At 44.5% G+C, this 13,519-nt stretch overlaps 1 protein-coding gene across 1 annotated transcript in view; it reads right to left on the bottom strand.

The window, feature by feature from the left end:
* Positions 1-13,054, bottom strand: part of SLC35F1 (solute carrier family 35 member F1) — a 401,279-nt gene extending 388,225 nt beyond the window's left edge. Inside the window, exon 1 of the mRNA XM_030809615.1 lies at positions 12,398-13,054. Within this exon, the coding sequence (XP_030665475.1) occupies positions 12,398-12,570 (173 nt within the window). The 5' untranslated portion in view covers positions 12,571-13,054. The remainder of the gene's footprint in view (positions 1-12,397) is intronic.
* Positions 13,055-13,519: the final 465 nt, after the last annotated feature.

Genomic DNA, 13,519 nt, shown 5'->3' with positions numbered 1-13,519 from the left:
CACACCCCGCGGAACACTCGCCTCTGTCCCGTCCTCTGCAGTCCGAGCGCCCCTCCCCCGCCTCCTGGTGCTCCCTTTTCCAGCCACCACCCAGCCCGGAGGCTCGCGCACGCCCTCCCCGTCCACCCGCGTTCCGAGGGTCTGCAGGGCTATCTGTGGAGGACAGGGCCCGTCTCTAAGAGAGCAGTGTTTCCCCGGCCTGCAGCAGGATCCAGATAGGGACAGAGACTCCAGCCAGCCCCGGGAACTCGGCGTCACAAAGAGCTCCACTGAGCCCGCTGGCATCTGGGCTTCCCCTCATTAGCACATTAAAGCGGCTCTGTCCCTTCCCTCTGAGCCGCTCTGTCCATCCCGCTGCCTGCCTCTGTGGAGCCTTTTAGGCCCACGCTCGTTTTGTAATCTCCCCAGTTCAAGAGGCACTAACCCTTTCCTGAAGCCTGTCAAACTCTCTTTCAGGAACCACAGGTACCGCGGAGCTCCTGGGCTGAGAGGCACAATTAGACAACAGAACATATGCCAGTGCTGAAATCGCCTTCCCAAGAGGGGGCTTGCTATATACTTTCCATAAATACATATATTTATACTTTCATTAAACATATATACATTTTTACTTTCTGTTATAGATATTTATACTTTTTATGCACACATATATATAAACAAACACGAACACATTGAAGTAAACAGCCTAGTGCCCTAGTTCATAGATCGGTGGGTTTCACTTCAGACTCTGACTGACAAGGCTCATGACAAAAACGACCGGGCCAGAGTAGGGACTGTGCATCAAAGTCACTGCGAGCCGAGGAAGCCAGTCAGCATTTATCACAGGCTGGATGACAGCGCAAAGCCGCGAAAACCCAGGCTCTCCTTTTAATTTTGGGACCAGGATAACAATTACATGGTGCTTGGCAGCTTTCCAAGCCCTCTCCCAGATGTTGTTGCATGTAACATTCCCAAACATCCAATGGGAAATGAAAAACTAGGATTATTTTAACCACTTTACAAATGAGAGAATTGAAACCCCCAAAAGTTAAGCTGTTTCCCTGAAACAAAACATACGACACAGGCTAAAGGGGACACCATCACTCCAGTGGCCCAGGCACAAAACCTGGAAGTGATTGCTAAGTCACATCTCGTCACCAGGTGTGATGGCTCATGGCTGTAATTCCAACACTCTGGGAGTCCATGGTGGGAATATCACGTGAACCCAGTTCAAGACCAGCCTGGGGAACATGGCAAGACCAACATCTCTACAAAAAAAATTAAAAATTAGCCCAGCATGGTGGTGCACACCTGTAGCCTTAGATACTCGGGAGGCTGAGGCAGGAAGATCACTTGAGCCCAGGAGTTTGAGGCTGCAGTGAGCTATGATCGCACCACTGCACTCCAGCCTGGGTGATGGCGTGAAACTTTGTCTCTTAAAAAATATATATATTTTAAAATTATCTTAATTCCCTCTTCTCTCTCTCTCATACCCCACTCCCCAATACAATTAGGACCCAAGTCCTACTGAGCTCCCTCAAATATGCACTGCCCCACTATCCTCACTTATAAGATGATGGTTCTGGCTTCTTGGGCACAGATCTGAGTTCATCTCTTCCAAGGCCGCAGATTCTAAACAGCAGTAGCTTCTTTCTGCTCATCACACCCCCTACTGAATCCCCACCACAAATGTCAAATTTACACATAACGCTTCTTTAGTATATTTCCTTTCTTACTCTTCAAAATGACTGTTTCCCACTTCTCTTTGTACAAACATCCTACACACCTCCCCCAACAACTAGTATCTTTGTTCACTATTGATATCTTTGCCTCAGAGTTCACAGAGAAAGAGAAGCCACCAGAGAGGAACTGCCTATGATTCCCACCATGAAATCATGAAATCTACCAAATTACCTTCATTTACACCCCCATTCTCAGCATCTCCTCTGTACTATGGACAGTGTCCTAGTCCTCTCAAAGACTAGCTCCTCCCCACCATGCTTTGAATTCCACCATCTGAGCCTTCTCAAGGTTCCCTCCTTCCTTTATCTCACTCCTTCCTGCAATTTTTCCCTCTTCACTACAGCATTCCCATCAGCACACAGACCCGTTGTATTATCTCTCCCATTAAAAGACTCTCCCTACACTCTATTCCATGTTAGGACAAAATTTCTCAAAAGTCATATTCTGAACACCTCCACCTCACATTCCCTCCCAAACCATTCCATCCACGTTTCCATCTGCACCACTCCTCTGACCCTGTGGTTGTCACAGCCCCAGGGTTCCCTGTGTTGCCAAGCCACTGGTCATTTATCTGCCCTTTCCTCAATTACTCTCAGCACAGTGGACTGCTTATTGCCTCCTTCTGGAAACATCTTCTCTTGGCTTCTGGACACCATACTCTCCTGGTTTCCTTCCTACTTCAGATCCTTCCTTCTCCAGTTCTTTACTGAGTCCTTCTGTGTTTGACTCTGAGGGTTAGTGTGCCCCCTAAATTGTTCTTGGTACTGCTCTCTCTATCTACCTATGCATCCAGGACTCATGACCCCCAAATCCAAATTCCAAGCTCTGACTTCTCCCCAGAATTCCACACTCCAGCTTTCTTTTGACCTTTCCACTACTCATCTCTAACTTTACTTGCCAAAGTAAACTCTTTAATTCCTACCAACAAACATGTTCCTCTCCCAGTCTTTCCCACCTTAGAAAATGGCACCATCGCTCACCCAATTGCTCAAGCCCAAAAAACTGGAAATGTTTCTTCATTCCTCTCCCTTAGCTGCCCCGTCAAATCACTCATCTAGTCCTGTGTACTCCACCTCCCAGTGCAAACCACTCCAGATTACAACCACTTGTCTCCACTTCTGTTGCTATAGGCCAGCCAGCTTCCAACATCTCTTTCATCTAGTAGCTATGTACTTCTCCCACAATCCATTCTCCAACAGCAGCCACAGTGGTCTTTTCAAAACATTAGCCAGACAACTCCTCTGCTTAAAAGCTTCCACTTGTTCCCCAGCCCACTTAGAACTGACATCTGCCTCCCTCTCTGACCTTCTCACTTATGCTCTCCTGTTTCCTGCTCTCCAGCCTCCCTTTCTTTCACGTCATTATGAAGACTTATTTCATCTTAGCATCTCTGCCTGGAATGACTTTCCTCCAGACCCTCCAATGGCCATTTCCTTTTGGCCATTCTAATCTTAGCTTCAGTGTCATCAGAGAGAGAGAAAGAGGCCTGACCAGCCAAATTGAAGTACCACCTGTTCCCTCTCTGTCACATCACCCCACTTTGATTCTCTGCATATTATTTGCCACTGTTGGATACCTTTTTCATGTTTTTAATTGCCTGCCTCTCTTGTAGAATGAGGTCTCCATGAGAGTGGAGGTCTTTTCTGTTTTGTTTCCCGAAGTAACCCTAACAGCTAGATTGTGCCTCTCACCTGACTCAGTAATTCTTTGTTAAATGGCTGAGGGGCTCCTGGTCTGTGCTCCTCAGAGCTTGAGGTGAAGCTGTATCAGTGGTCTGGCCACTCATGTTGGGACCCCAGGTAACCCTGACCCACCTTCCTGTCACCCAAACACAGAATGTGACCTCCTTAACTGTGTGATCTCTGAAGTCTTACTCCCCACTTACTGCCCATTCTACCGACCTGGGCTACTGTCCTGTACTCCTCACTTCTAAATAGTTTCCCTGCCTCACATTCCAGGGCATCCCTTTAAGGCAAGGTGCCCCAGCTGAAGACCAGGCCATTTGGCTGGGGCCTTGATACTTGTAGCTATTGTCAGCCTTACTCTACTGCTTCCACACCATCACCTTATAGGTACAGATTTTCAGGGTCATGACTAGTACCAACCTGATGCCCCCACAATGAGGAACCGCTCCCCCCATCCATGATTAGATGAACTCCCAGAATCCAAATTCACTCTTACTTCCACTTGGATATCTGGCTGGCACCAGTGCTTCTCAAACATTCTGTCATAAAATATCCGTTTTTTAACAATTCATAGAAGACAATACTTTTGTGAAATACAATAAAAATCAATTATGAGAAAAAATGAAATGCAAAAAAACAAAAACAAAAATACAAAACCCGATTCTTAAATATTAGGACAAAAATATAAAAGTGCCCTGTCAAACTGCTACAGTTATTTCTAAACGCTTACTCCCAATTTCTGTTCTCATCACAGTCTGGCCACACAGTCTGTAGTCCGGCAGGAATCCATAGCCCACAATCTGAATAGCTAGCTGCTGTCCTCCCAGCAGCCTCTCTAGCTCACTCAGCACCCTAGGCCCTGGAGAGCAGATCTCTTTCCTGTAGTGGCTTTCAATAACCTTTCAACAAACAAGTATTAAATACCCATTATTTGATAGGCACTGCTGAGTGCCTCCTCAAAAATAACCAAATCTTCTTTTAGCTGACCTGGTCCAGATTCTGTTCAAATCAGAGCACTTCCCTCTCCATCCTGACTGCCTCCACCCCACTTCTACTCACATTTCTTCCCCTCTAAATGACTGCAGTAGCCTCCTAACTGATCCCCAAACTCTGGTCTTTTCCTTCTCCTTTTGTCCTATAGATTTTCCCCCAGAGTATCATATTTGGGCACATCTCTGATCATGTCATTTCTCTACTCAATAACTTAAAATAACTTAATAAGTCTAACTGCTTATTAGAGCATCTAAGGCTTTCCGTTATCTGATCCCATCCTACAAATCTAGCCTTAATTCCCTCTTCTTCCCTTTATATTGACACATCCTATAATATTGTCAAACTGGACACTTAATTCTTCCCCAATCTCTTACTTCCATGAATGGCTCATCCTGTCTCACCTCCCTCTCCCTGCATGTATTCCTTTCCTACCCATCTTTCATTGCCAAGGACAAATACCATCCCTGATCCCTCCTGACCTTTCTCCAGCCTAGCATGCTCTCTCCCTCCTCTGTGGCTTTATAAAAGCACTTAGCTGTATCACCACATAAATTTGTTTCCTTATCTAGAAAAGGATGAAAATACTAATCTTTGTTATTAGAAGAAAAACATACAATGTAATGTTTTGTAATATAAAGTATATGCCTTATAAGGTAAAATCTGAGAACTTGAGTCATTGTCTAAATGCTAATTTTAACTCAAACATCTCAAACACTCTCATTAGGTTGTATCAAATTATATATAAAAATCCAGTCCTTCCACCAAAAATCCAGTCCTTGTTATGCTCTTGCATATTTTAAATCTCTCCATCTGCAATGCACAAACATGTCACCAAGCCCCACAAAGTTGCCTATGCACTGTCAGCTCATTAATATTTTCAGAAAACTCTATTTTCTTGAGTTATATGGCAAGGACATTGATAGGTTCACCCTGAACAGAAGAATGGGATTCAAATCAGTTCTCCTTTTCCTTCTAACATTCTGAAGTTGGATGAACATTAATAGCTGTTCCTCTGTTTTTTAATATTTTTTAAGCCCTAGGTGAAACAAACTCAATGGTATTCATCAAAAAAGGTCTGCTTCTTGAATCTATGTAGACGTTGAGTAATTTTATGTTTCAGTCTTCTACCTGGGCAGTTTTCCTAAAAGTGAAACAACTAATTTATGGGGATTTTTTGTCAGATCAGCTTGAAAACATCATTTTCGAAACTATAGCATTTTGAGAGATATATGTTATCTTTCTATTTTATTTAAATTGCCCCCTTGATGAGTTATATTGAAAGGGTAATAACAGAAACTCCACCAATGGCACCCAGAGGCCATACCAGCCATTGTGATCTAGCAGTGCCCAACATATAATAGTCACTCAATAAACACTCATTGAATAAAATTCTTCCTGGATGAATGAATCAATGAATGCGAGAAGAAGATCTATCTTATAGGACACACCAGAGTACTTTGTGGTTTCTCAGAGTCAGCTATGATCACAAATTGTAGCCCTGTCACTCTAAATCTGTATATAATTAGTATGATTTGGTTTTAAAAATCTATTCAGTGTTTGTTCAGTTATAGTAGGTTTCTGTAATTATTTTTTAAAAATGGAATGTATTAGGAATTGGTGGCTTATAATCTCGGAACTTGCAAGACTATATTTGAGGGGTTTTTTCCTTAATCCTCAGAGAGTCACATAGTAAATATTCTTGAGACAAAGTTTAGAATTTAAATTCAATAGAAACTCTCTCTCTATATATATATACACACATATATATGTGTGTATATATGTAGATAGATAGATAGATAGATAGATAGATAGATAGATAGATAGATAGGATTTTTTTGTTTTTGTTTTTTGGGGGATTTTTTTGAGATGGAGTTTCACTCTGTTGCCCAGGCTGGAATGCAGTGGGGGTGATCTTGGCTCACTGCAACATCTGCCTCCTGGGTGCAAGTGGTTCTCGTGCCTCAGCCTCCCAAGTAGCTGGGACTATAGGTGCATACCACCACGACCAGATAATTTTTGTATTTTTAGTAGAGATGGGGTTTCGCCATGTTGGCCAGGTTGGTCTCACACTCCTGACCTCAGGTGATTCTCCCACCTTGGCCTCCCAAATGTGGGGATTACAGTTGTGAGCCACTGCCCCTGGCTGAAACAATATTTTTAAAACTTAAATTATAATATAATTCAAAAAATTAAACTCATGTTGCCACTGAGTTGCCACTAACATTTTTTCTAAGAAAATACTTCCTAAAGAATATTTAGTTATTGTTTTCTTTGACATTTCTTGTGAAATTCCTTCTTAACTATGTACATTCAAGGAGTCTCTGTATAATTCCAAAGTGTCAGAACAAGGTTAATATGGATTGCATACTGAACAGCTCATTTACATTATTCCAATATCTAGACATTTGGAAGCATTTATTTAGGCATTATGTGTAACAATTCTGATTATGAATTACAACGTTCATTCTAAACAGTGATACACGTGTCAAGTTTCCCAGTTAGCTTTTGAGGTTTTGGCCCAAGAATAATGTTTCATCACATGTGTGTCTTCCATAAGAGGGCTCAGCACACAGTTACTGCTTAAGAATAAATGAATATAGACCTGTATATGTTCATGTTACCATTAAGAAATATGCCCAGTATTCATAGGTTTTTTCCATACATCTACTGAAGTTTGACTTCCTAAGCATACTTCTTGAGAAGCATAATCAAGAATTAATGTGTCTGAACAATGAACAGGGCATGCTCATTGGCCTGAACGCAAATGAACAAGCAAGCTAAACTAAAATCTGGTGGTGGTACTTTCACATGCTGCATATTATTTTTATGAGAAATGGCAACTAAATAATAAAACATCTCTTGCATTAAGTAACTTTAGAGCTATATGAGCAGCAGCTCAATTGCCTATACCTTCTACATCTATAGATGTGTACAGTGAAAACAGACATCAATTAGGATCCCCCTAAGACACTGAAGGATTTTAAGAAAGTAAAAGTTCAAAGAAAATCACACAAAGACAAGTATATTTTAATACACATTAATTACCTGAAAATGCATCATCTTTATCTGAGGTAATCCAAATATTCCTTTAATGTGAACATTAGTTTCTCCAAGCACTGGGCATAAATACAAGTATACTGGTATAATCATTTATTTTAAAAATTTTGTCCTTTTAGTTAAAAACAAATGCATCCTTCAGACATCCTTTATTTACTATTGATCTTAGAAAAGTCTGTTTTTAATCACACCACCCAGTTCCACTTGGAATATTTTATATCAATCAACCTTATTACTAGCTGATCTTCCTCTTTTCATTTTGACACGTGTTAGAAGGAGCAGCTTGAGGAAGAGTCTCACCATTAATTTCCTAACAAAAGCCTTCTCACTTGATAAGAAAGGATCATCTAAATTATATGTTTCCACCAACTCTATGGAATACCTAGAGTTCAGTCATATCCATTGGTTCATGATGTTCTGCCCACCTTATTTAATGACTCAGAAAGGCTATGTACACATATTGTCCCATTTTACATGGTAAGTTTACATGGTAAGTTTCCTATTTGGACATTGATTTTATGTAGGCTTGCTTCAAACTCTTCTATGTATATCCTTAATGCTCTTTGGTTTATATTCAAAAAGGTTTCAGAAATTTGAAAATAAATCTAAAGAAAATAAATCTAAATATAAGTTGGAAATCAATTCATTCTAAATCAAATGAATGGATGAGTCAGAATCAGTAGTGATTCCATTCTAATGATTAAACATTCCCACCATAAAACTCAAAGAGGCAGAAACCCCTTTATAATTTGAGACAACCCACTGTATGTCTTAATGGGAAGAAAGTGTATCAAAACTAGAAATTCACAAATATTTCTGTTAACAACTGAAAATAATACTCATGTGGGAAAAGATAAATAAAAGCACACATATGCAAAACACAAAACAAGCTATCACTCATTTCTCAAAAACATTTCATTAAGAAATCATTTAGAGTAGAAAATCTTCAAGCACTTTAATATGTAGGTCAGTAGTTACTCCTGTAGGTGTCTAAGAAATGTACCTGATTAGCAGTTTCTTTGAGAGGGTCATCAACTGTTGCCCTTGAAGTATTTTCTTTTCGTCATTTTCTGCTTGCCTGTGGCAGGGTAATATGTACTATACCATGCTAAGAAATAAGGGAAGGCCAGGCACAGTGGCTCATGCCTGCAATTCCAGCACTTTGGAAAGCCAAGGTGGGAGGGTGACTTGAGGCCTGGAGTTTGAGGCCAGCCTGGGCAACAAGACAAGACCTCGTTTCTACTAAAAATTAAAAAAATTTTTTTAAATAGCCAGGCATGGTGGTGTGCACCTGTATTCCCAGCTGCTTGGGAGGCTGAGGTGGGAGAATCACTTGAGCCCAGGAAGTCAAGGCTGCAATAAGTTGTGATCATGCCACTGCACTGCAGCCTGGGCAACAGACCAAGATCCTGCCAGAAGGAAGGATGGGAGGGAGGGAGGGAGGAAGGAAGGGAAATGTGAAGAAGACTTTGCCGTATTTTTTCCTTGTTTGAATCAATACATTGATTGTTTCACAACTTTGAATATTAAAGGAGAAGTAATTATTCCAGCATTTAAATTGTCTTATATTTCTTGCATCCCTTTGCCAAAACAATTTTGAGTATACCAGGGGAAAAAATGTGACGTCCCATTAATTATTTAAAAAAATTATCTAGTGCCTCCTCTTTCACCAAGTCTTGAATATAATTACATTCTAATCTAACTGTTTCACAGAAAGGGAGTAGTCAACCAATGAGATACCCCAATTGTTGTGTACAAAATGCAGCAATCCAACTCGACAAGCCTTTAGAGTAAGGGGAGAGGCTATGGAGTATACTATGGAAATAAAATGATGCAGAATAATGTAAGGCAGATCTTATTAAGATAACACTGTATTTCATTCTAAGCTTCTTGAGAGCAAGAAGTACCTTTAATTAATTATTGATGAGCAATTCTCTCTTTAACTCTCCCTGGGTAGACAGGATATAGATAGCGTATGTGTTTGCAGTTCTTCCTCTGGGTTGTCAGATAGCTGTTCCTGTAGACTGTGACCAATGGCAGGCAATTCGCCAGGCTTGCCTTGCTCACAGTCTAATATTTCTTGTCCCATTGCACCACTCTGTCTCAGCGTTACCCCTTTGGCCCAGTGGGATGCTAGGAGCTGACAGTGGTACAGCCCCCATTTCAGTCACTGAAGAGACTAGCCCTACCAGCCCACAGCAATAGAATGCTGCTAACCATATGTCTGCATGTCAAAAGTTGGAGGGATATTTTTTATATTGGCTCCTAGCTTCCTGATTTGGAACCACTTTCTGCTAAGAGCTAAGTTGTGGCATGCCAAGGGTAGAGGAAAGAAGACCAATGAAGACAATGAGTGGACAGGGCAATGTGGGTGAAGTATTCAGGAAGGAGTAAGAGGAAAAGAAGAAAGCAAAAAAGGAGAAAGTAAGCAGATCATGAGTTCTTAGAAAATTGACAAAGATGCTTATGATTAGGCCCCAATGGGCCTGCCTGATGTCCATTACTGACTAGTCCAACACATCATGAGGGTTCAAACCAGAGGGGAGCCACATCCAAGCACTCTGCAGAATCTCAAAAATTCACTCTTCCCCATACTCTTACTTTTACCTACAGCCTAATCACTCTATAGCCACTATTAAGGCTCTCATTGACATAATTATGGCACAAAAGCCAAGCCCATCAGCATGCTGAATAAATTATGCCATTGAGATTTTAAAACTTGCTCAGATTTTTCAGTCTCCTTACTAAAAATGTTCTTTCTTGAAACAGAGTTTCTTCTTATCCTTTAAGGATAAGGAAAAGCCAGTTACTCAATACAAAATATTATATTGAAAATTTTGAATAACTTTGAAAGACAAATAAATAAATAAATAAATAAATAAATAATTGTCTTAGCTTAAGTCTAAAGGCTACAACCCTAGGGTTCCATTCATGGTTGTATACCTGAGATGAAATGCCATCAACCCAACATAAGTATAAGTTCCTCCTCTATACACTGGGACTAGTACAACTCATGTCACAGATCGTTTCATTAGAAACACAAGGTTCTACGCATAATGTAGCACGACTTCAACTTCATTTGCCTATGTTTATCCCATAGACTTATCTTAGAAAAAAAATGAGTTGAATACATTAATTCATGTAGATCTTTATACTTTTCCAAGTGTTTTCTTCAGCATTATCTAATTCTCAAAATCATGGTAGGGAAGTAAGACAAGTCTGTATTATTAAACATAATTTACAATGAAGAAACCAAGACCAAGTAGATAAATGGCTCTGCTGCAAACCACTTGTCTAGCTACTGGCCAAGGTATGATGACAACATACCCCTCACTCCTACCTCAGTGATCTTGTTTTTCTGGGCTCTATGATTCATTACATATCAAGAAATAACCTACATGGAATCAATAATAACTTACAATTGAGCAAAGAGAAACTGAGCAAAATATTACATCAATATTTTCTAGTTTGATGAGAAAGAATAATTAAAAATATATTGTGCTTAGAAATTTAAACAGCCAATGACAAGGTATTTACAATTCAAAAAAAACCCCGCAGGTATTCATAAAAAATACAAAACCCACATAACATGTACTGAGCCAGCGTCTCTTGATTTATTCTTTTATCTTTTGGAAGGTGGTATTCTCAGCTACAAATCAAAGATTTAGTTCTATTACCAACTCGTGTCTCCCGTCAGAGTGAATTTCTTTTTGTTTGATAATAAATGGAAACCTACAGAAGTACCCGCAAATAAACTAACACACGCATTAATTCTCCACCAGGGATTCTTGAATGGTTCGGGATTTGATATAACTAAATTAAACTATACTCCCAAAATAAGGATATTTCTCAAGATTCTATTTCTGTACATAGTTTGTACTCCCACCAGAGCTTTGAGTCCCAGACAGTTCGGTGTGAATTCGTTGGGAATCTCTGCTACCCAACACAGTGCCACACAGAAACCTGTATGAACAGAGCGACTGGAACAGTTACCCCCCCTACAGAGGCATCGAAAGGCACCCACGCATCCAAACAAAAAAAACACAAAACCCATTCCCTATACAATTTTTTAATGTGTCAGCTCGTCAACCATTTCAAGTTACTTAAGTAGAAAAAGTCCCTTTCACATCACAGTTGAGTCAGAGGTGCCAGAGGTACCCCCATTTTCACGTCAACGCAGGTCCTCATCCTAAAACGTCCACATCCTGAATCCACTACGCAGATTCCAGCCCTGGAGGCGCCGGCGATCGGTACCCGCCCCCTCCGGCTTGGGCGCTTCGGAATAACTGGACGCCGCCGGCTCACACCCTGCCCGCAACGTTTTGCACTTTGCCTGGGTCTGTTCCAGGCCTCTAACCCTCTCTTCGCTGCTCCCAGCCAGGAAGAGTCTGAGACGCGACTGGAGCGTCAGGCTGGAGAAGTGGGTTCCCTCCGCCTGCTAGGCTGTCGCTGCGACCCCATCCCCCCGGCAAGGGGTCGAAGCCCCCGGGCGGGGCGGGGGACCGAACGAGACCAGGGACTTCCACGCCATCTCTGCAGCCCCGCGCTTCCCTCCTCAGCCCTGGCCGAGTCCCCGCGTCCCCCCGACCCCCGATCGCAAAGCCGGGGTGCGAGAGGGAAAGGGAAGTGAGGCGGCACGCGTATGGAGGGTGTGAGTGCGGACACACATACAGGGCGGCTAGGTACGGAAAACCCCGCCTCTCCCCTAACTCCCTCCTCGGACCAGCTGCAGCTCCGCCACTCCAGGGCTCCCTGCGCCGGGACAAAGCTGCCGCGGCCTCTCCGCGACCGCGGAGCGCGTCGTTGCCCGATCTCCTCAGTCTCCTCCGGCCGCAACCCCGTCCCAAAGGGCCCGTGGGCCGCCCCAGGGACGGAGGGGACCCGGAGCCGGGAGCCCGCAGCCCCTGCCCCCCGCGCCCTCGCCTGGCGCCGCCGCTCACCTGTTCAGCACTTTGCGGATCCTCTGGCGCACGCCGGCCCGGGAGGAGGCAGACAGGCTCCCGCCGCCGCCGCTGCCCTCGGCCGGCAGGTTTTCGATGGTGGTCACCACATGGTTCGGCGGGGCTGGCGGCGGCTGCTGCAGCTGCTGCTGCGGCTGCTCAGGGGGAATCATCGCGGCGGAGGCTGAGGCGCGGCGGCAATCAGAACGCAGCCGGGCGCATCCTGTGCCGGCTCCGGGCCCGGCAACGCGCAGAGGACCCGGCCGGGCGGCCGCGGCCCGGGAGGCGGTGCTGCCTGCGAAGCGGTGAGGCGGAGAGGCACCCGCGGCTACGGCCGCCGCCGCCGCCCAGCCCGCCACTCACTCTTCTCCAGTCCCAGTGCGCGCACCCTCGCGCCGGTGCCGCCGCCGCCGCCGCCCGCCCCGGCTCTTCCCGAGGCACGTCCCCAAGTCCTAGCCCGCCCCGCGAAGTGGCTACGAAGGGTGTAGCGCGGGGGCGCGGAGCTGCCGGTCGGCTCGGAGGAAAGTAGTCCTGGCTTCGCCTTGTTTCCTCGTGCCCAGGTCTCCTCGGGGCGCGCGGCGGCAGTTGTGCTGGCGCTGCCTCAGCCTGTGCCCCGCTCGGTCGGAAAGCTGCCGTCTGTGTCTCACGGAGTGAGAGACCGAGAGTGAACCCGGAGAGCCGGGCGGGGGCGCGGCGGCGCCGGTGGCGGCGGCGGCGACGGCAGAGCGGGGCGCGGGCGGAGGACCTGCTCGCTCTTCTCTCGCCAGAGGGCGCTGCCGAGGTGCCTTGTTGCCCCCGACCCTCTACTGCCCCGTCCACAGAAGCTTACGGTCTAGGTTGTGGTGATTGTTTTGGTTTGGGTGTTTTTTAGGGGGATAAGGAGGCTGGGAATAGATCCTCCCTGTGGAGTTGGCGGGGATTCCTCGTTTCTGCCCAAGCTCCATGGAATCCAGCACCACCGGCCTGGGACAGCGGCAGGACGCCGAGACAGGTGCCGGCCCCGGATTAGAAACCCAAAACGGAGAATCCTAGATGTTGCTCCTACTACACTCGCCATAATTGGCCTGGAGGAAATGGGAGGAAAAACTACTTCTCACAAAGAATCAATTCTGGGAACTGGAA

This window comes from Nomascus leucogenys, chromosome 3 (genome assembly GCF_006542625.1).
Source record: "Nomascus leucogenys isolate Asia chromosome 3, Asia_NLE_v1, whole genome shotgun sequence".
NCBI classification, from domain to species: Eukaryota; Metazoa; Chordata; class Mammalia; order Primates; family Hylobatidae; genus Nomascus; species Nomascus leucogenys.
The sequence above is the reverse complement of the archived record's forward strand: the minus strand, read 5'-3'. Positions and strand labels throughout refer to the sequence as shown.